The sequence below is a fragment of the Brachyhypopomus gauderio genome, chromosome 14, assembly GCF_052324685.1.
Source record: "Brachyhypopomus gauderio isolate BG-103 chromosome 14, BGAUD_0.2, whole genome shotgun sequence".
In the NCBI taxonomy this organism is placed as follows: Eukaryota; Metazoa; Chordata; class Actinopteri; order Gymnotiformes; family Hypopomidae; genus Brachyhypopomus; species Brachyhypopomus gauderio.
The window spans coordinates 5,189,312-5,212,292 of record NC_135224.1 but is presented as its reverse complement, the minus strand read 5'-3'; the positions used below and the strand labels follow the sequence as shown (position 1 = coordinate 5,212,292).

At 45.4% G+C, this 22,981-nt stretch overlaps 3 protein-coding genes across 3 annotated transcripts in view; all 3 read right to left on the bottom strand.

Annotated features, from left to right (window-relative positions):
* Positions 1–199: 199 nt before the first annotated feature.
* abcf3 (ATP-binding cassette, sub-family F (GCN20), member 3) lies at positions 200–10,880 on the bottom strand. Its single transcript, XM_076973166.1, has 21 exons — positions 10,748–10,880; positions 9,910–10,054; positions 9,734–9,810; positions 7,894–7,949; positions 7,499–7,596; positions 6,930–7,052; positions 6,544–6,810; positions 6,341–6,421; positions 6,070–6,129; positions 5,857–5,913; positions 5,462–5,484; positions 5,305–5,360; positions 4,543–4,743; positions 3,956–4,032; positions 3,828–3,872; positions 3,603–3,735; positions 2,477–2,565; positions 2,259–2,350; positions 2,010–2,142; positions 1,691–1,778; positions 200–463 (listed from the first exon to the last, which is right to left on the bottom strand). Exons 1-21 carry the CDS (start codon positions 10,818–10,820, stop codon positions 305–307), a joined length of 2,133 nt encoding a protein of 710 aa, XP_076829281.1. The 5' UTR covers positions 10,821–10,880; the 3' UTR covers positions 200–304.
* A 3,747-nt stretch (positions 10,881–14,627) lies between these two features.
* polr2d (RNA polymerase II subunit D) lies at positions 14,628–17,103 on the bottom strand. Its single transcript, XM_076972146.1, has 4 exons — positions 16,807–17,103; positions 16,505–16,685; positions 16,293–16,388; positions 14,628–15,123 (listed from the first exon to the last, which is right to left on the bottom strand). The coding sequence occupies exons 1-4, from the start codon at positions 16,874–16,876 to the stop codon at positions 15,045–15,047; spliced, it is 426 nt and encodes a 141-aa protein (XP_076828261.1). The 5' UTR covers positions 16,877–17,103; the 3' UTR covers positions 14,628–15,044.
* Positions 17,104–19,155: 2,052 nt separating this feature from the next.
* cacna1eb (calcium channel, voltage-dependent, R type, alpha 1E subunit b) overlaps positions 19,156–22,981 on the bottom strand; it is a 53,398-nt gene continuing 49,572 nt past the window's right edge. The window contains exons 42-46 of the mRNA XM_076972147.1: positions 22,898–22,947; positions 21,841–21,943; positions 21,393–21,483; positions 20,679–20,845; positions 19,156–20,363 (exon numbers count right to left, since the gene is read on the bottom strand). Of these exons, the coding sequence (XP_076828262.1) occupies positions 19,797–20,363; positions 20,679–20,845; positions 21,393–21,483; positions 21,841–21,943; positions 22,898–22,947 (978 nt within the window). The 3' untranslated portion in view covers positions 19,156–19,796. The remainder of the gene's footprint in view (positions 20,364–20,678; positions 20,846–21,392; positions 21,484–21,840; positions 21,944–22,897; positions 22,948–22,981) is intronic.

The following is a 22,981-nucleotide window of genomic DNA, read 5'->3' as shown; positions in this document are numbered from 1 at the left end:
CCGAACGGTCCGAGGAACCCGTGCGGTGGGGGTCCAGGGCGCCCCTCCCCGAGCCTGGCCTACCGCCTCACTCTCACGGCCACGCACAGGTGACTAGATGCAGGCAGTACAGGCAGGGAGGCGGGGCCATGAGGGAGGAGGACCACAGGCATGACGGCGTGGGCGGGACCCGGTCGGGGGGGGGGGGGGGGGGGGGGGGCGGTGTGGAGGGGCCGCTTGCATCTGCTGATCGGGCCTCGCCGCTGGGAGTGGGGCGGGTGGGCGGGGTGCGGCGGGCGGTGATGGGGTCGGTGTGGCAGGACCGTCACAGGTAGCCCTCTCTGCGGAACTGCTCCTGCAGGATGTTCTTGTACTCGTCGAAGCCCCCGTCGATACGCCGTACACGCCCGCCCTCACACACCCACAGCTCCTTACACACCAGTCGGATCAGGCGCTCGTCGTGGGACACCAGCACGATCCCGCCCTGGGAGAGAAACCACGGTTAATAAAAATCACAACTACTTTACTGTACTGTGTCCTGTTCTCTCATCAGTTCATCCATCCATCCATCCATCCTTCCAAGCTGCAGCCTTTTCCCAATTGTTTACATTTTTGTGCATTTTAAGCACAAACGAGGGCACAAAGTCTTCCTCCTGTGTCCACTCCACTACACTTGCATGTACATTAGCACTACCAGCCACTGGACTTCAACGGAAAGACTTACTAACAGTGTTGAGAATAACACCGTTAAAAATAACAGCGTTAGGTAACAGCGTCATTTTGTCAGTAACGGGATAATATAATTAATTACTTTTCCTGTCGTTACAACGCCGTTGACGTTACTGGTCATTAAAAGCGGTGCGTTACTATATATTGATATACTAACAGTAATCCGAGCGGACCGCTGCCCAGACTAGTGAGAAGTAACAGATCTCGATAGGTCACAGTTCTCGATGTAACACCTGTTAACTTAACAAGTCAGTAAGCGATTGTCTAAGGCAGCGTTATGGTAGCCAATCAGAGCCAGTGTTTTTACACGTGAGCCGAAGCACGCCAGTGACACACCAAATGGAGAAGAGGCCGAAATGGCGAGTCAGGAGCAAGCCAAATAAAAATGAGCATTTTCAAGGTGGCGATATAAACATTTTTTAAGAAAATACTTGAAGTTCCTGAATGTCTACCAGACTGGGTATGTGATTTATTTAATTAAGAATAGAGGTTTTATTGTTAAGTTTACTTCTGTTGTGAACAAACCAGTTGTCTCAGGTTGAGAGAATTTAATTTAATTTGATAGATGTAAATGCACTTTATATAGTGTAACTGTTTACTTTTGCTTTTTTTTCCCCCCAAAGATTTGGGATTTTAAAGGATTTTATCCTGCACTGGTCTGTTGATGTGCAATAAATATCAAAAGTTAAACACCTTTCTGATTTACTCATTTCAACTGACTGAAATGTGCTTTTTCAAAAAATCCTTATTCATTGGCATATAATTTTTTTAAACTGTAATGCCAAATAGTTACTTTCCTTGGTAACGAGTTACTTTTATTATAAAGTAATTCAGTTACTAACTCAGTTACTTTTTTGAACAAGTAGTGAGTAACTATAACTTTTTAAAAGTAATGTTCCCAACACTGCTTACTAATGAGGAGAGATGTTAAACTTGGTGGTGCAAACGTTTGAGAGAAACATCAGTACAAATATAGTCTTACTTTGAAATTATTTAATGACTTTGCAAGTGCTTCGATGGTTTCCATGTCCAGGTGATTCGTGGGTTCATCCAGGATGTAGAAGTTGGGGCTAAAAACAAAGCAGACCGCACGATCACGATGAACTCGACGTACATAACGCGTCCACACATCAGCACATCATCACGGCATTCTTTCGACACGCTGCGTTAATTTCTACTTTATATTTCATGCAACACCACCACTAATTGGCACACAACAAAGCCCAGCCAATCTGATTGGAGAGCCGTACTGACACCTTGAACCACACACATGGGTGCAGGAAGCCGCAAAAGGTCCTCACCAAGGCATGGTCATCTGGGCGAACGCCACGCGACTCTTCTGTCCTCCCGAGAGGCTGGCGACGGGCCGCATGGCCAGCTCTCCGCTGACGCCGTACCTGCCCAGCTGACGCCGGTACTCCTCCTCCGTCCGGCCTGGACAAGCAGGAACCCAACCATCATTTACACGAGACAACCTGACGTCACCTTCATGCCCACCTGCTGTGAGGGGACATTAGGAGGACACAGGCAGTATGGGTCTTACACTCTACCTGGGAACTTGCTGAGAAGAAGCTCTACTGAACAGACGTTCAGGTCTAGCTGGTCTACATGATGTTGGCTGAAATAGCCAATCTTCAAGTTTCTGTTGGAAAAAGACCAAAGAAGTGTGGGGTAAGTTTATTTTTCTCTTTCCAACAAAAGAATGCGCAGGTTCCCGCCTCTTCCTCTCTAACCACACCCCCAGTGTGAAGTGTGGGCGGGGCGTCACCTGTGGGCGTGTCTTGTCCCACTAAGGGGCGTGAGCTCCCCCATTAGCAGCTTCAGCAACGTGGACTTGCCCGTTCCGTTTTCTCCCACCTGCAGAAGACACATCACGTGATGTTAGGAACACGGACACAACAGAGATCTGACACGCAACATACACAACTCACAAAAAGTTAAGAGATATTTGGCTTTGGGTGAATTTTATGGAAAAACAAAAAGTTCATGCTACAGTGGCTGATGTGTAGTGCTCTCCTGGATGTCACCGACGTGGTTGGTGGTCATCATTTCTGCTCAGCATGAATTGACTTATCAGTGAACAGCACTGAGGCCCACTGGTCCCTCGTCCAGCGTAAATGCCCCTTGGCCCACACCTGTACCTGGTCAAGTGGTCAGGTACCCTTGCAGGTCGTCTAGCCCACAGACTACTCTGACGTAAACAACTTCGAAAGGTCTGACATGACATTTGGGTGCCTCTGACCTCCCTTAAACGTGCCTGGAGTTGTGTGGCATTCATCATCCTGTTCCGCAGGGCACTGTTCACAGTGACGTCCACTTTTACGACGTCTTTCTGTGATTCTTCCAGTCTCTCTGCATCTCTGTTTCAATCTGCTGATGACGCTGCTATGACACTCTAAGCTCAGTGGCCTTTTCTGTCTGATAACATCCTGTCTGATGCCTCGCAATGGCGACGTACTTTTGACCAGTTATACTGCTGTGTTGATCAAAAAGAACTAAAACACTGAACAGTTGGACATGTGCATTCAAAAGTTTAGGGAAGGTCACATTAAGTTCACCTGTAAAGGTCAGAGTGCATTTTAGGTTCATCCTGAAATTTCAGCCGAAAGCCAAATATCTCCAACACGTTGTGAGACCTGTATAAGGTCACGAGACATTACGAACGCAGAGGAAAAAACGAGAGCTCGGGAAACGCATCATAAAAAAACGTAAGAACACACTGCAGTGTGCACGACATTCAGAAGGGATTACGGCACGTTAGCCTGTCCGCTCTTCTAAAAAGCAGAGTCACGTTTCTATGTAGCTCATTACCATTCATAGTTAATAAATCTTGCGTAATAGCATTGGCGTTAGTCTACGGTTAAGACAACGGGGTCGACGCAGCCGACACGTACGATGCAGATCCGTGAGTCCAGGTCGGCCGAGACGCAGAGGCCGGCGAACAGCGGCAGCTCGGGGGAGTAGGAGAACTCCACCTCGTCCAGCTGCAGGATCGGAGGAGACAGCTTCTCAAAGTTATCAGGAAACCTGGACAACAGAGAGCGGCAGCGTTTTTTACGTTCGTTCTCAACAACGAAAAACCTCAAAAGCCTAGGAACAGGGTGCCGGGGCAGACTCACCGTAAAACTACTTCAGACTCCTGTTCTATGGGTTTAAGTTCAGGGCTATGGGACAGAGGCAGGAGAAGAGGTGGTGAGTGGAAGTTGCTGGAGGACGTTAGCATGGAGGCACGCGGAGACGCACTTACAGTTTCTCCAGAAGCTTCAGTTTGCTCTGCACTTGGGCAGCTCTGTTGGCGTTGTACCGGAATCTGTCAATGAACACCTGCAAGCAAACACACACACACACACACACACACACACACACACACACACACACACACACACACACACACACGAGTGTGACTACGTCTATGTAACTGTTGTATGTTCTGGTGTGTGTGTGTGTGTGTGTGTTCCTCTACATTTAGGGAGTGTGTGTGTACCTGTACATGTAGTGTGTGTTCCTGCAAGTGTAGGGGGTGTGTGTGTGTGTGTACATGTACCAGTTGGGAGTGGGTGTGTGTGTGTTCCTCTAGATCTAGGGTGTGCGTGTGTTCTTGCATGTGCAGGTTGTGTGTGTGTGTGTATATATAGAGTGTGTGTGTAGGGTGTGTGGGTGTGGGTAGGGTGTGTGTGCGCGTGTGTGTAGGGTGTGTGTGCGTGTGTGTAGGGGGTGTGTGTGTGTACCTGTACGTGTAGTGAGTGTTCCTATATGTGTAGGGTGTGTGTGTGTGTACCTGTACGTGTAGTGAGTGTTCCTATATGTGTAGGGTGTGTGTGTGTGTGTATATACCTGTATATGTTCTCTGTACTGTAACTGAGCCTCATACTCTCGTTGCTGGTTCTTCAACCTGTCCTCCTTTGTTTTGATAAAGTTTTCATAATCACCACGGTAACTGTCCAGCCGCTGTGAGTGCAAGTGGATGATGTCTGTTGCGACGGCGTTCAAGAAATTCCGGTCGTGGGACACGACGAGGATGGTGGACTGCCATGTCTGAGTGAACAAAGACACGCCCCCTCTAGGTAAGGCAAGCTCTGGACTCACAGCTATGAGCGCTACGTTACGGCCACGAGCGCTACGTTACGGCCACGAGCGCTACGTTACGGCCACGAGCGCTACGTTACGGTTACGAGCGCTACGTTACGGCCACGAGCGCTACGTTACGGTTACGAGCGCTACGTTACGGCCACGAGCGCAACGTTACGGCCACGAGCGCTACGTTACGGCCACGAGCGCTACGTTACGGCCACGAGCGCTACGTTACGGCCACGAGCGCTACGTTACGGCCACGAGCGCTACGTTACGGCCACGAGCGCTACGTTACGGTTACGAGCGCTACGTTACGGTTACGAGTGCTACGTTACGGTTACGAGCGCTACGTTACAGCTCATACTGCACAGCTGTGACTGTGCTCAGGTGCCATTTTTGCTACAGACACCTGTACACAGTCACTGCATTTGTGGTGTGGCAGTTATTAAAACTCTACGACGATGCTCACTATACACTTAAATGAACGCAGGCAGTGAAATCAAGCATCGTAGCAAGTGTACGTACTTGTAAATAATTCTCTAACCACAGAATGGCTCGGACATCCAACATGTTTGTGGGCTCTGTGGGGAACATGGAACAGGGTCGTCAGAAGAAGGACTTCCTCAGTCACACAGTATTAACACACGACATTGAGCTGCCACAGAAAACCGCTCATACTCACCGTCCAGCAACAACAGGTCAGGCCTGTGGTGTCACACACACACACGCGCGCACACACACACACACACACACACACACACACACACACACACAGAATACAGCAATCTTAACCTCAGCATTTATGAGAAGAGTGTACAAAAAAATTCATCAGGTTAGACAGACTGAAGAATCAAAAAAGCATTTGGGGACAACATATAAAACATTTTTCTACAAACTCCAAACTGAACACTATAGATAAATGCTAAGAATATTCTTAGATAAATATCAGCTTATATAAATGCTAAATAGAGAATGTGTTTTGTAAGGAATCACTACCCTCTGGTTGCAGTACAATGCTAAAATCTTCTTGTGTAATATAAAGTAAGCTGCACTACAAAAGTCAATAAATCCACTCACCTGGCAAAGAGGGCTCGCGCTAATGCTAACCTCATCCTCCAGCCTCCAGAAAACTCTCTGGAGAAGAACACATCCATTAGCAAACACAATGCAGGGACACGCGTCCAAATTAAGACCCGCAAAAATGAAGAGAAATGTGTCAGAATTAAGGGTTGAGCCAATAGAAACATCAGGATGTGAGTGTGTGAAGATATGAGAGGTGTTCTCCCTCACTTGGTCGTTTGCTGCTGCATTCTGGGTGAGAAGCCCAACCCGGCGAGGATGACTGAAGCTCTGAACAAACACGGGAGAGAATCACGTAGATGTCACAGCTGTAAACCGAACACTCACCAAGAGGAAGCGAAAACGCACAAACGTCTCCGTTCTTCCCACACGACTGGACAGATCGATTTATAAAGACGTTAAAGGATAGACGATTTTAAATCCGTCGCGAGGTACACGCAGACATGACATCAAACACAACGTTAGCGTCCGGCCGAGTCACCTGGCAGGGGCCTTATCCGCTTCGATCTCCTCCAGTTTTGCGTAGATCTCCGAAAGCCGCACACTTTCGGACCCGTCCGCTCTGAAAAAAAAAATAAATAAATAAACAGTGTGCAAAGAATCCTTTGGGAGAGTGAGAGAGTGCCAGACGTGTCCGGTGTCCAGAGGCAGACTATAAGAGGGCGGAGCCAAGACCAAACTCACGTGCCGGCGGCCACGTGGCCGTTAAGCAGGCGCTCCTGGGCGAGCAGCTCCTCGCGGACGACGTCGCTCTCCAGCACGCTCTGCAGGGCGGGCGTGTCGTCGCCCGCCACTTCCTGCTCCACGTGCAGGATGGAGATGTGGGCGGGGACACGCAGGCTGCGGCTGGCCAGCATCTTCAGCAGAGTGGTCTTACCCAGGCCGTTACGGCCCACCAGGCCATACCTGCGGCCAGTGGCCAGGCACAGCTCTGCCCCCTGCAGGAGGGACCTGACACACACACACACACACACACACACACAGAGTCATACTTGCCCACCTGTTTAGCAACATCACCTATATCTGTTAACGCTGAATGTCTGACAGACAAGCAAGACATTTAGACTGACCTCTCACCGAAAGACACGTCAAAGTTTTCGATGCGGATGTCGTAGCTGCGATTCTTGCCGGACATGTCCACGCGACTCTCTTTCTTACTGCTAGCCTGGCTGGCTGACGCCTCCTCCAAGACCCTGGTGGGGGTGGCGGAATTTGTTAAAAAATATTTGTGTCACGTAAAAAACATATTTATTATGAATTCCATTACGTATTCCATTATTATTCCAAATTATGTTTTATGAGCCTGTTAAAACTACTAGAAATCATTCAACTTCTAAGAGGGAAAAGCAGTAGCACCTACACACACACACACACACACACACACACACACACTCAACATACACACACCCTCACACACACACCCTCACACACACACCCTCACACACACACCCTCACACACACACACCCTCACACACACACACCCTCACACACACACAACATACACACACCCTCACACACACAACATACACACCCTCACACACACAACATACAAAATGCAGGATTACAGCAGAACATCACAACATCAGCTTCTGGAACTTCCCACTACAGTGTAGCTGCAGCCCACCGTGAAGGCACCTACAGAGCGTTTGCGGGTTTCTGCAGGTCCTTCTCGGTTCTTCGCTCGTGCTTGGCACGCAGCTTGGCCTCGGCCTTCTCCAGCTTCTTGGCATCCACAGTCTGTTCCAGAAAGAGGAAAGAGGGGAAAGAATTAGATGGATCTCGCACGTCTCCCACTGCTGGGTTTGAGGTTGGGCACCACGCTGATCTGTTGGTTAGCCATGTAGCTAGACTGAAGGCAGCAGGTTTGAACTGCCCTGCTCCAAACTGCCCTGCTCCAAACTGCTTAGCCCCAGGTGACCAAAAGGAACGAGGGATTTCACAGCGAGTTGACCCACACCACGAAGTCAGAGAGGAGTCAACTGTTCCATCATCCCAACGGCAGCGTTCTGATGGAAGCAGATGGTGGAAGCCTACCGTGCTCTGGTTCCTCTTCATCATCCAGATGCCCTGGACTTCATCAGCTGTCGTGCCTAGTGACGCAGAGAGAGGGAGAATGAAAGAAACCCCAAGATCCTGACCGAGAACCCTGGGTGTGTGACTGAACATGGAGGCGTGGCTCAGACATCAATGTCTCCACAGAGGACTCGAAGCTCTCGAGATGTACGTGAAACTAAACAAGTTCTACTACTCCACAGGGGACTGATCACCAAGGCAACAAAGGGGCTATAACAGAGCAGAACATCACGACTGCGATGCTGAAGCACCGTGGAGAACCCTTCATACAGTCCTGCGGAACATCTGAGACAGCTATGGGCCGCCCCAACACACGATGAAGGGGGCTTATACGCACGTTGAAGTTTTCTTCATTATTGATACCGCAAAGGACAATACTGCGATAATGATTAACAAATGATCCATCATGTAGTGTTGCTAGCTGGTGTCCAGTGGTGTAGCAGGGGAACTGATGCATTGTGGGAGGTTTGGCCAGCTCGGGGTGGGGTGTACAGCGTTCGTTCACACTTGGGGAAAACTCAAGACCTCTTGCTATAGCCCAACGGAGAGAAGAGAGAAATCCTCCAAAGTGCCACGTTTCATGTTCCAGCACATGCTGAGAAGATCACACCATCTTCGGCACGCTGCATGCAGCAGATATGATTTGGAAATCAGGTCTGAAATCATCTCCACATGTTGGTCAGTGAAGCAACCTGCAGTTGCCCTCACTGCAATAGCATATCTGAGCAGAAGCAACATGGGTTCCTGGTCATTTCTGTATGAAAATACGACTCATTTAAGTAATAAAGCCCTGATCCTGGAGAGCACTTTTAATAGCCCATGAAGACTCCCACAAAAACTCGAAGGAATCTAGCACCCTGCAGAGTTTAGCTCCCACGAAACTGAAATCCAACCTGGCTCCGATATTACAGCTGAAACCTTTTCACCATCTAGATCTACAAAAGAGTTTCAAATACATCTTAAGGTGCAAAAGCAGGTTTTGGGTATCCCTGCTAAAAAGCCCTTAAGTAAAATAAACATATATAAGAAATTTTGATGAACATTAAACACTTTTGGATTAGCAACTTAATTATAAGATATTACTGCTGACTGCAACATCCCATAATATTAAATGAAGCCACAAAAACCTGAAAGCATCATTCAGGAAGCCTCTACAAAGTGAGCTGTGGTTTGAAACCAGACTTTGATTCAAAAACAGACTCTCACAGAATCCAGATCAGATCTGGTACAAACTTTGGAGTAACTTCATAAATTACTGAAATTACCGCTTGGTCATTCAATTCTCAAATCATTTGTCTAAGACAAGTCAAGGTTAAATTTTGTTCATTGTCTTCAGAGCTCAACAAAGGCCATAATACACTTCACTCCTGATTTGCAAAGACATATATAATATGATATATACGTTACTGTCTCACAGGGAAATTGATATTGGACTCAACACACAGAAAGACAAAGTGTCAAATGCTGAAGGAGCCACCCTACCCGGAACTCAAACCCAGGTCCAACAGGAGGAAAACAGGTGGTCTGACCACTGGCCCAAAGAGCCAGGACCTTGGCCCAAAAAGCCAGCTCCCCGGCCCAAAGTGCCAGGACCCCTGCATAGCAGCCAGAGCACCCACTTAACCTTGCTAAATGACACCATCCTCCCCTTCGGAGAGCGACAGTCTTCACACCGGCCAACACACTCGTTCACTTTCATGCATCACATACTGTCAACCTTTGAGCTCCAAACGACAGACAATGTTTCACTCTATACCAGCCTTAAAAACAACAACAACAACAACAACAAAATGACCCTCACCAGACTCCGTGGAGATCTGAGACAGCTGAACTGGAGCATCGAGCAGCACCTGCCTTTGGTTCGAGTGGCAGTTATTCCTGCAGGAGATGCAGAAAGACAACACGCATCATGGATGAGCGACGCTCTGGCTGACAGAACGGAGCGAGGAGCTAAAGTTCAAGACAGGTGGCACTTACAGCTTGAGAGTGTTAAACAACTCGAGACAGATGTTCCTCACGTCGTCTTCGTTCTTGTCCGCCGCTACCTCCTGGAGAACGCCGCCGACGGCATCAAAGACTTCCTCTCCATCTTCAAAATCTGACCCACCGCTGTCCAGCACCCCTGCAAGACATCACACAGACACGTCCTGCAGATCAGGGTTAGTCCTGTAAACGAGACGTGCAAGAAAACTGGAAGGAAGATCAACGGGGAATATTTCGTTTCATAGTCCTTAGAGAATGGGACCGTTTTGCTCTGCACTCCTCCCTCAATCATCAGATAACCAAAGACTCCACACTGATGCCATGCTTCTTGTGAAAGTCATTCCGAGCCAAGAAATGTGATTATAGCGAAGCCAGACCCAACAGTGTGTCTGAGATGACCCGGAGAGGTGAGCCGGGTCCGTCCACCACACTGGGTCGCCTGCTTCTCCTGCTGTGGTACCAGATGAGTCTCTGAAGTGGGTTCATCATTCCTGACCAGCCTACCAGTGTCTGGGACAGCTGAGCTGAGACAGCAAAGCAGCCTAGTGGACTAGCTGCTGGTTGATTTAACTCTTAAACCCTGTTATTAATGTGATCCACGGCCGATCTGGGTGGTTGTTCAGTGTTTTCCCCGCAGTAAGAGGGTTGAAGTGCCCGCTGCCCACACACACACACACATGAACTGTGCTGTTACCAACACGCTCGGTTAGCTTCGCAAAGCTAACTAGCTCGTTTCTGATCTGAGCCTGTGCTATGATCATTCATTTACCGCCGTCTCGAGCAAAAAACAACACCAAAATAAAACATTTATCAATCGCGGCGTGTAGCTTACCGGTTATATAATCAAATACTTCGATGTCAATTTCGGGAAACTCGCTTTTGAGAATGTCCACGTAAGTCGCCATGATACACCGGCCCCTGCCCCGATGAAGCGCGTGCACGTGCTCGGCTACGTCTGGAGACAGCTGTCGCGCTCTGCATTGTGGGAAATGTAGTGCGTACGCATGAGCTCCACCATTGGAAAACTACGACTAACCGGAAGCCTAATTGTAAAACTGCGATATGGAAACGAATGAATGAATATTTTAATTCAATTCATATTTATTTTAATATATTAATTATTTAACATATAATTATTTTTTTTCTGCGTGTGTATGCCTGTACCCTAGGATGGTTTGCTAATATACGCCAATCATGGAGTTGGGGGGGGGTGAGTGGGAGAAAAAATCAAAGCTCCATACACCGATAACAACCTTGGAGGGAGAGATGTGTTCACTGCAGCACTAGAGGAAAGTCCGTATACCACACACAAACTTTAAACCTTTCTTTGGATGGAGTTTCTAGCCTCTGGTTGTCGCAAAGCACAATAATTATGAATAGAATTTATTATTACTATTATTTATTATACTCCGTCCTAACCTTGACAGCAGGGTCCAAGCCCATGCTCTTAGACGGGTCTAGTTGGGCCTAACTAGGAAGAACATCGCTAATGATGGACATGAATAGTAACACGCGAATGACTGTGCCACACACCAGCATCAGAATAATAGCTTTGCCTATGCATTATACCACAGTTAGTTCCGACCCTACAATGTGATTGGCTGAGAGGCGATCTAGGAGTGCCAATATTACATGTTATAGCACTGTAACCGAAGCTCTCCATGTATTACTCCGCCACATACAGGTAACCTAGCAACGAAGCGGCGTTTACAAGCCAAACAGCGCAACTACAAACAAGTATCAAAAGTATCAAAATGAATTACACGGATTTAATTAAATCTATTGGCTTCGAAACCATTTGTTTCGATCTGAAACTGGAGGATGACGTTATAAATGACCAGCCTGATTCCTCCAATGAGCCTCCAAGGTTTGTCATGCTTACAAATAATGATTTGGATGAGCTGGAAATGCAGAAAAACGAAATTAATACCGTTAAACAAACGTCCTGGGCTCTTAATGTATTTACATCCTGGTTAAAGAGCAACGACACTGCAGTCGATTTTAGTATTAACAACAAAAATGAAATGAATCAGCTTTTACGACGTTTTTATGGATCCGTCAGAAACGTGAAGGGAGAGTTATATGGCATCAGCAGCTTCGTTGGTTTAGAGCTGGACTGAACATATACCTGAACGAATCAGCTGTGGATGGTCAATAATTGTACTTTATTTTTAATAAATACAACTTTATCAACAGTTGTTTTTGTGTATATTTACCTCTATAATATTTATTGGGTAAGGCTGTTCCAGTGTTGTGTAAGTTTAGCAGCGAGCCATTGAATGGAACTATTTTAACTGGCGGAGTGTTTTTAACCAAACAGGTCGTATTTTCTCGTCCTCTTTTACTCAAAATCTTTCAATAAACAGCGATAATGGAACTGTGGTATAATCGCAATAATACACTCGAGGTTCGTGCTATAACGGGTAATATCGGCACTGCTGTGCTGATCTACGGCACTCGGCCTGCGGCCTCGTGCCTACGACCGCAGCACAGCAGTGCCGATATTACCCGTTATAGCACTCCCTCTCGTGTATTATTGCGTCAGTAATTCACATGTACATAATACTAGATCCCCAGCCGATTATCGTGCAATATCTTGATTGAAAAAGGAGTTAATGAGTGACAATGTGCATTATATCTGTAAAAAAAAAAAAGCATCTTGCTTTTCATTAATATCAAAGTAATAACAGGTAGGACACAAGGCTGGTGACACTGAGGAGCAAAATCACTCTCTTGGGGTCATCATATGACCGGCATGCATCGAGTAGAAGGTGGAGTGGAGATGCGTTCTGACCTTTATATTACCTCAGAGTGTCACCTGAGGTGAGGTTCACAAAGCAGGACGTCTACTGTCCAGCACTGCAGGTCCATTGTGCCTGGAGGTTCTTTAATAGGCATGGACTGCAAAACATGGACATGGCTTTTCTTATACAGTGGGGTGTGAAATTTTGGGCACCCTTATTAAACCTGATTTACCTTTATAAATCATTGAATGTTTGGATAAAAAAATTCAGTTAAATATATCATCTAGGGGACAAACACAGTGATATTTGAGAAGATCTGACTCGTGCATTCTGTCGCATGGTGTCCCGCAGGGTTCGGTCCTTGGCCCACTCCTCTTCATACTTTACTTGCTCCCACTTGGCGACATTATCCGTGGGCATGGGTTGCAGTTTCATTGCTTTGCTGATGATGTCCAGATTTACATTTATTCCAAACCTTCTTTCAGCCTACCGCCTCCTGCTCTGCTAAAGTGCCTAATTGATGTGAGGTCATGGATGGTTGAGAATTTTCTTAGTCTAAATAGTGATGTCAGAGGCTGTAATAATTGCTTCTCCAGCTATTGTGAAGAAGATTAGCAATGTTACTGTCTCATTTCCTGGTTTTATTGTCAATTCATCAACCCTGATTAGAGACCTGGGAGTCACTCTAGACTCAACACTCTCTTTTGATCAGCACATCAAGAATAACTGTAAGACAGCTTTCTTTCATCTCAGGAACATCGCCAGAATCCGGCCATTCCTCTCCCAAAATGCCGCTGAGGCTCTCGTCCACGCATTCGTTACTTCACGAATTGACTATTGCAATGCTGTTCTGCATGGACTTCCGGCTCGGCTGCTTAACAGGCTGCAACATGTGCAAAACGCAGCTGCAAGGATTTTAACTCGCACCAAATCCTGGGAGCACATTACACCTGTTCTGAAACATCTACATTGGCTCCCGGTTCAGTACCGCATACAGTTCAAGGTGATTGTACTGGTGTTCAAATCACTGCATGGCTGTGCACCATCTTATCTAGGTGGTCTGCTTCAGTACTACACTCCAGTGCGCACCTTGCGCTCATCCGAGCGGCATCTACTTCAGGTGCTCAGCACCAAGTTGTGCACTGTTGGTGATCGAGCCTTCAGTGTGGTTGGTCCAAAGCTCTGGAACAGTCTGCCACTCGACCTGCGCTCTTGTTCATCTCTCTCAGCATTCAAAGTTCATCTGAAAACTCACCTCTTCCAGATAGCCTACAGCTAAGCAATATTTGTTTTATTGGTTATTTTATTGGTCATTTTAGTTCTGTAATACTGTATTTTGATCTACTTTTTACTTTTCTATGCTTTTATTACCTGTACAGTGTCCTTGGGTTTCCTGAAAGGCGCTTCTTAAATAAAATGTTATTATTATTATAAGTGAAATGAAGTTTATATGATTTACAGAAAGTGTGCAATAATTGTCTAAACAAAAATAGGCAGGTGCATAAGTTTGGGCACCCAAAAAAAAAACCCTTAACTTAATATTTAGTAGATCCTCCTTTTGCAGAAATAACAGCCTCTAAACGCCTCCTATAGCTTCTAATGAGAGTCTGGATTGTGTCTGAAGGTATTTTAGACCATTCTTCTTTACAAAACATCTCTAGTTCATTCAGGTTTGATGGTTTCCGAGCATGGACAGCTCTTTAAGTGACGCCAGATTTTCGTAATAGCTCAAGTTGCGAGGTACAGCACACAGAAGGTTTACAGACCTTTTCAAAGTTTCCTCGTGTAGGTCTGTTTTGGCGTCAGCTTTGACCAATTTCCAAATAGATTTCTTAGACGTTTCCTAGAAAATGTGTGTTTAACCCGATTGTAATTCCGGTCAGTTTGGAAATCAAATCTTGCTGGAAAACCATTTATTTTATTTTTTAATCAAAGCTACATTAGTAAAACACATTATCCACACAGATGCACTGGCAGAGCATATTTTATTGCATGTGTCAGGATATTAAGGTGATGCAAATGCCTTATGAGGGTCTTCACTCTCCATCTTGTGTTTATGTAAAAATGTGGGCAAGTCCAAAAGAAGTGACTAACAGCTTTTTCTGAAGTCCACCTCCAGTTATTCCATCAAAACTCTAAAACTCTTCGGAAATCTTCCGATCTTCATGTAATCAAAACAGACACCATTTAAGGAAGCGCATAGCTTAAATGTGGTCATCCAAAGGACAATAAATGAATTTTAAGCTATGCAAAAAAAAGGTGCTAAAATATACAGAGGGAAAAATAAATCTCAGAAAGGGGTTGGGAAGATTGTTCATTATCTGATGAACACCAAAAAATGACCTGATGGACTGTACAGATTACGGCCATGGCTACAAAAAAAATTCAATACTGAAAACTCCGTTTGGTCTGAATGTCGTCTAAGATCTGTTGCAGCTCCTCGTCTTCAAAACGACCTTCCAAGCTGGAGAAGGAAAGGAGAGAAAACATCAAAATTGTGTTAATACATTTGAAAGAACAACATGCCATATAAAAGGGAATATAAACTTACATACTTTCAAGTGAGCATAAACAAAACACTCTGCTTTGAGGGTCATTCCAGGATTTTGGTACATTTCCTGTCCCACCACTTAAATTTCAAATGTACATATCCAAAATATCTAAATGACTATTTTTTTAAAACAATGTACTTGTTATAAGACAAACTGTAACATTTGGTGGAAAAATAAGCTCCTTAGATATTATTCAAAAGACCAAATACTTTTGGACCACCTCAAAAAATGAAACGTTTTCTCTTGTCCCACACATTGGGTGACCAACTCCTTTGCCAAATTTAACAATTAAAATAAGCTCTAACTAAATTACTTCCTCTTGTATATTGTTGAAATGCATCTCCTTTACTTATGAAAACAACTTCTTTGGTCTACATTGTATTGCATGTCACAGTTTTTACACTATTAAGTTGTGTTCCACAACATGCGCGCAACCATGTTACCATAAGGAATTTTATCTGGCAGAGAAAGGGTTAAAAATATTTGTGTACTGGCACAAAGGAATTTGTATCACAAGGACATTTCCTGCCCACATGGCAAGAAAAATGGTAAGTGCTCTAACAATTTTCAAGGTTTTTTTCCAAATGTTTGTCCAAGTTGTGTGTGTCACTCAGTGAATGCAACACTGTTCCTCATATTGTAAGACTAATATTGAGTAGAGTCAAAATTTACTTTATATACTTATATAACCATATTTGTCCTTGATCTTGTATACATAGCTAAATTTTACAGTGAGCATCTGTTCCTGGGGTAGACCACAACTTAGCCTAAATTTGCAACCCTGTTAGTCGCAACCCTGTTACTGCATACCAATTTACTGCACACCAATCTAATAAAGAAAATACTTCTTCCATATCTGAGATTGACAAATCAAACTTTTTGATAGTTTATAACCTGTAGATTATAAATATATGATTTAAAATGATCAAATTTTCAGAAGTGACCACCCCAGAAATATACCAAAATCCTGGAATGACCCTTGAATGACTTGAGAACCAGCTTTCGGGAACCTGGGCCGTCTCAGGACCAAGAAACGCATCACTGCTTTGATGTGTGCTGTGCGGATGAAGGATGCTTTCACCTTGGGATGAGCGCTTTGGCCTCTTCCGACGCTTCAGGACAGAGATTCGCCAAACTCGCCAGTTCAAATTTATGCAGTTTCTTTTGCAAGAGTAGGCTGTGAAACAAGAGGTATATATTCAGTTGATCTCAAACATCTGCAGCAGGGCGTTTAACAACAGTACTCAGCCCTAGGGACTCCACATTCAGGAGGCGAGGGGCCCGGCGGCGCACCTGCGCACGCTGGCGATGGTCTCCCGGTTCTTGAAGCGGCTGAAGCGGGCGGTGTAGTTGAGGGTCTTCATGAAGACCTCCGAGAGCTCCTGCTCGTCCTCGGCGCTCTCGTTCTGCTGTTTGCGGTGCTCCAGCAGCATGTGCACCTCCGAGTTCAGCAGCGTCTCCGCACTTTCAAACTCTGCGCATAGAAATAAAAACACAGAACGGTGAAGTAACGTGGCGAATTGTGTCCGCCACGAACGCTCATCTAACCTCGTGCAACTCCACGTAATTAATAATGACATTAGTGGTGAACAAACCTTTGGGGAACAGTAACTGAGACGCGTCCTCCTCCACATCACCCACGCTGGCTGTCGCCGACGCCGCCATGGCCAGATAAGTGTCTCTATTCAACTTAGGCGGCTAGATAAGAGTCCCTCGGCGAAGGGATTAATGGAAGACGAGGTACTAGAAACGTTAAAACCACGAAGCTAACCGATAATGGCGTATATTTCAAAGAAGAGCTACATAATTTACAGAAAGCGGGGAAAAAACTGTACACAACACGCGTTTAACACGGAGCACGGCAGTCTTGTCGTTTACACACAAATACAGGAAGTGAGAGTTTCACAATAAAAGTCCTTGTAATAAAAGGTCTTTTTATGTTTGACAATAAAGGCCTCTTGGGACAGTGTTTGTATTTCATAATAAAAGCATTTGTAATAGTTTCATGTTTTCTTCTTCAGCTGCATTTAAATTACCTTCTGTATTATTAAGCAACCTTGCACAAAAAATGTAAATAGTCAAATTCTTAGTATAACTATATATATACTATATATATATTAGTATCTTTAATCAGCAATTCTGTCTGAACACTGAATGTGCTTATATGGGGTTGAGAATATCTTGCATAGTCAAACTCCCGATTCATTTGAACAGTGTCCAAAGGGCAATACAGACCAAACGCTTCTAACTTCTCAGCATAACCTGAACTTACTTTACTCACAAGTTGAATTAAATTTGGTCAGCTGGTGCCCGACCTTTGAGAGAACTGTACAGGCACACAATTCCTCACGGCACACGTTTCTTCACGTTTCACGTTAAAGGAAAACGTTTATGCAGAGAGGCACTGAACATGTCTTCTTGGCTAGACTAGTCAAATGCACAACACGAGCTAATCTTAAAGACATACCAAATTATTAAAGCTGCTATTAACTACAAATTAGCGAAGCAGGAAAACATAGCTGAGTTGGTGGTATGTAGGACCAGGACGTCTGTCGCATTGTGTAACTGATCATCACGGGAGGGTGAACATAAAGAAAAGTCCTGCTGCATCCTGTTCTCGCATGGTGACGTTCTGGATTACAGTGGTTTATAGCTGGATTACAGTGGTTTACAGCTGGAATACAGTGGTTTACAGCTGGAATACAGTGGTTTATAGCTGGATTACAGTGGTTTATAGCTGGATTACAGTGGTTTACAGCTGGAATACAGTGGTTTATAGCTGAATTACAGTGGTTTATAGCTGGATTACAGTGGTTTATAGCTGGATTACAGTGGTTTACAGCTGGATTACATTGGTTTATAGCTGGATTACAGTGGTTTATAGCTGGATTACAGGGGTATATTGATGCATGAAGATGGTGACAGAGGATCCTTGATGTTAAAGAGATTCGCCGATATTGGTTGTAGATGATCGTATGATTGTAGAATATCTAGTTACACATTACTCCAATGCCTGTAATCATATATTGTATCCAAAACATGGTGGATAGTGGCAGAAGAATTGATCTATAGTCTAGAAGGAAATGAAACTCTCAAGCAGAACATACTCGAGAGGATATTTCTGGATAATTTCAGGGTCAGTATTTAAGCATTAAATATATAAAGAAATATATAGTGTTAACTTCTCCATGACAGCAGAGCACTACAACTAAACTTTGACCTGTTGGGGTCAAAGGCCTTGGAATCAGGGAATTCGCCCAGGAGACATTAGTGAGCAGAGACCATTGTGCCATGCTGACAATTTAACCTGTATATGACAATCTGAAATTAATAATGTCATGTTTCTGTTGCAAGTCACTTATTGTTTGTAGTCTGTGGGGAATGGCTTCTCGCGCACCAGGAAAGGAGTTTAATTCCAGTGTAACACTGACTAACACAGAATATAAAGACATTGAATGACATACAAATGCAGAATTCAAAGACACTGACAGACAGTGAAACACAGAATTCAAAGACATTGATGATGATGATGATGATGATGATGATGATGATGATGATAGTGATGATGATGCATCACTGGGAATGTACATGTCATTGATTCCATATTGGCCATAATAAAATTGACTCTTTCTTAAGATCTGATTTTAATGAACAAACAAATGACACTGTAAACTAATTCCTCATATATAAAGACCATTCTGTAAAAGTCACATCTGCATCAGTGCCAAATTGTCCCCAGAATTTGTTTAGAAATGGTTTTCCACTTCAGTTCCTCATAGATAAGAATGTCAGTGGAAAATCAGGTCTTGGTTAAAAGGAATATTCACAGAAGTGTCTCTGCCCTTACCTGTGTTCTACTCAAAGGACTTGCAAGCCCTAAGAATCATTAGCTTCATAATACGTTTATACAGAAGATCAGAAGAAACACCAGGTCTTGTCCACCGTGAGCTGTGTTCTTTTATTTCTTAGTTTGTACAAATGTTTAGAAATTGAAATTAATCCAACACTGCAAATGTATTCATGCTCTGATACTTGAGCTAATGACTGAGCTCATCATCTGGTTTAACATTAAATTAAATGTTTCTGCACATTTTGCGCATGTGTGCGAATAACAAAGTAAATGTTGTTGGTAAATTAATATGGCAACAGAATTGAATTCATGGAATTAAATTTCACTTCCTCACCTTCAAATTCTGCAACATATAGCCTACTTCATTTAAAACTGTGCAAAAGAACATGAAATTCATCAGAAAGTCTCCGTTTAAGACAGAGACACGTTTGGCTGATTATGTCCACGGGTGATGCGTCCCTAGTCAGGCGTACACCTGTTTGTTAAATGTACAGCCTTCCCTCCTTAACCTCACACCTTCGTTAGAAACAAGACAATACAACTGCTTAAATGTTTAAAAAGGTTAAAATCTCAGTACTCCTCCATAGCACAGGGACACACTGGACTCGTACATACAGCGTATTCAACACCACAGCTCCGGTGTTGCCGTCTCTGCGGGTCCGGCGACACCAGTGTCCTGCTCGAAACGCTCCGTCGTCCTCTGGGGTTCTCCCTGCACGCGCTGGCTTACAGCATCTATGACTTGTCGTCCTCTGTGTCGCTGAGAGGTTCGCAGGCAGCGACAGAGACGCTCTGGGCCAGGCGTTTGCGGAAGTGTCCGTTGGGGACCTGCCAGCCCATCCGGGACCGCGTGCGCACGGAGGCGGTGACGGTGTTGGAGCGACCCAGGCTGGTGGCCACGGCCGCCTCGAACGTGAGAGTCTCCATGGGGCCTGAACACTCAGGGCTGTGCTCGCCCTCCTGCAGGGCCAGGTACGGCTCAGAGGGGTAGCGGCGGGCGCCCAGGAACACGCCTGTCTCCACGCCCTCGTCCTCCTCCGCCCGCACCTCCTCTTCCTCCTCCTCCTCCTCTTCCTCCTCGGCGTTCGCGTCCCACAAGGCATTGCTGCAGCACGCCAGAACGGGCGGGACGCCCCGTTCCTCGTCCTCATCGTCGGCCTGTGAGGAAGGCTGAACGTGGCTCACCAGGGGCGAGTAGGAGACGTGAGGGTGTGAGCTGACGGGAGTCTGAGACAGCCGTCGTCTCCCGCTCGGGGTGCTCGACTCAGACGTGGACGGCACGGGGCTGTCGGAGCTGTTGCCCTGGAAACAGACATCGGCCACATGCTTACATAAATAAACATGTATGTGTATTTTTATGTGTTTACTTGTCGTGGTTAAAATGAGATTTTATCATGGTAAAAATCATGAATATTAATTAACGATATCAAAAGCACTGCCTGTGTTTCATATAATAATCACTTCACTGCTTGATTATTTTAACATTTCAATACATAAAACATTCTCAACAATTAAAGCTCATTTGTTCTTGTTTGTATCGCGTAAATATGATACGATATTCCACTGTTTCACTCGCAGAACAGGAATAATGTGGCGTCATTCGTTTAGTTAGTTTACCTGCCGGGGGAGGCTCGGTCTTCTCTCCTCACTGGGAGACCTGGAGCAGGACTTTGAGCTCCTCTCGTTGGAGTTGAAGCGAGACTTGTTTGGGGACAGCAGGTGGCGTTGTTCCTTGGCGCGGCCTCGCTCTCTTTCTATCTGATACGGCTGCACCGAATGGGACACTGAGGAGGGAACACGGAGCGAGATGAACCGTTACACACACGTGTGCTTCTGTGGTGAGATGACACAGAGCAGAGATTGGGCTTGTTCAAGGGACGCTTCAGTGTTAAACACCAGAAACCATATTGTATTCAGCACTGAGGTTAGTCTACAATGTTTTTTTTGTCAAAGTTTAAAGTCATTGGTGGCCACAAAACAAAGATATCTTTAGACGTTCACAGGGCACCATTCCAGGGAATAACTTTATGCATTTGCTCCAGAAGTTTAAAAAATCCATGTATTCTAACACAATACAACCATGTATTTTAACACAATAAATCCATGTATTCTAACCCAATAAATCCATGTATTTTAACACAATAAATCCATGTATTCTAACACAATAAAACCATGTATTTTAACACAATAAATCCATGTATTCTAACCCAATAAATCCATGTATTCTAACACAATAAAACCATGTATTCTTTAAACATTTAATGCTGGAGCGTTCCTTTCCAGGAGACAAACGGACTTTGGCCAGCAGGGGCTGCTAGTGAGCTACCACACCTGCAGCTTTGTAGCTCTTGTGTCTTGGTCGGTACAGGCGCTCCGCTGGCTTCTCCTCTTCCCACAGACCGTTCATGTCCTGCTCGTCCCCCTAGTCCACAACAAGACATCAAATCAGCAAAAGACTGCATAACATTTCAGCGTTCCCCCTCCCACCACTGCCCAGAGTCTATCTGTCAGGAACCCACACACCTGCTGCAGACTGTTTACTTTTAGAACTAATGAAATTATTCGTTCATATTTCATAAATGCTTGTATCTTAAACACAAGCACAAGTGTCTGAATTCAATGTTCTTGTTAGTTCACCAAAACTCTTTTCTCAGAAATGTAATGTAAGTCACGATACTGACCCTTTTACCTTACACCTGCTTCAGAAATAAACCACTACCAACACACACACACACACACACACACAGATATTAGCCGTTCACAATGAGCGGCTTCTTACCAGGGAGACCTGGTAATCTTCGTCTTCACCACCCTGAGCTGCAGGCTTCATCATCAACTCCTGGGGTGATATGGGGCTCAGGGCCACAAGACCACCACTAGTCCTGCAGGGGAGCACACACAGCGTGCTGATTACGACTGAACACACACACACACACACACACACACACACACACACACACACACACACACACACACACACACACACACACACACACACACACACAGAACATGCAGGACCAGAACTCTTTCAGTAACTTTAGTCAGGTCACATCTGAATAACTCTTAACTCGTTCTTCTTCGTCTATCTCTGTTTCACTAATTTCACTTTTTAATCCCAATTTAAGCTCTTCAGGCTGAAAGACTCGTCTTCCCGAGGCGATGCACACATTTCCCTGGCACAGCCGTTGCTGACTGTGATTTCACCTGCTGTTCACGCAGCTTCCCATCAGCTACAGAACCAACACCTTGAGTTAGCCTTTTATAAATGCTAATTTAGCTGCTGACTTCAGCTGGGCGCACTAGTGTGGTCGTGGAAGCGAGTGGTGTATAGCTGTTCCACGACCATCTGACGGTGGCGGTGTCGCGACCCCGGCGTGGGCTGCAGGGGTCGCGCGTGGGAGGCACGGCCGGCGTGTGCGCGCGGCTCGCCTAACGTGGGCACGCGGTAAAGCTTTTCACGGTACTGCAGTGGCTCCTTGTCGAACACTCCACGCCCCCGCACGCGGGAGAGCTGTCTCTCAGCCTTCTGCTCGGATCTGTGCTCCACGCCGCTCGGCTCGGACATGCAGGTTGCAGCGTGCGCATGCTCTGGCCTGGGTAGCGGTTCACACTTCATCATATAAGACATAAGATGGTTTTAGTCCCATAATGGGTTGGGAAACTGGGCCCAGATTGTCTATTTACAACAGATTTGAACCGTTTATTTGTTTATTGATGCAGGCGTTTCAACAAATGAGCACAGAACGATTAATCATAAGTGAAATTAGGTAAAGATGAATAAACGAGATTTGAGTATTTCAGATTCGTATGTCCATTGAAAGACAAGATGCACTTACAAGGCTGAACCTGCACTGTGAGTGAGCAAAGGGAGGGCAGGACTGCTGGACTGAGAGAGAGAGAGAGAGAGAGAGAGAGAGAGA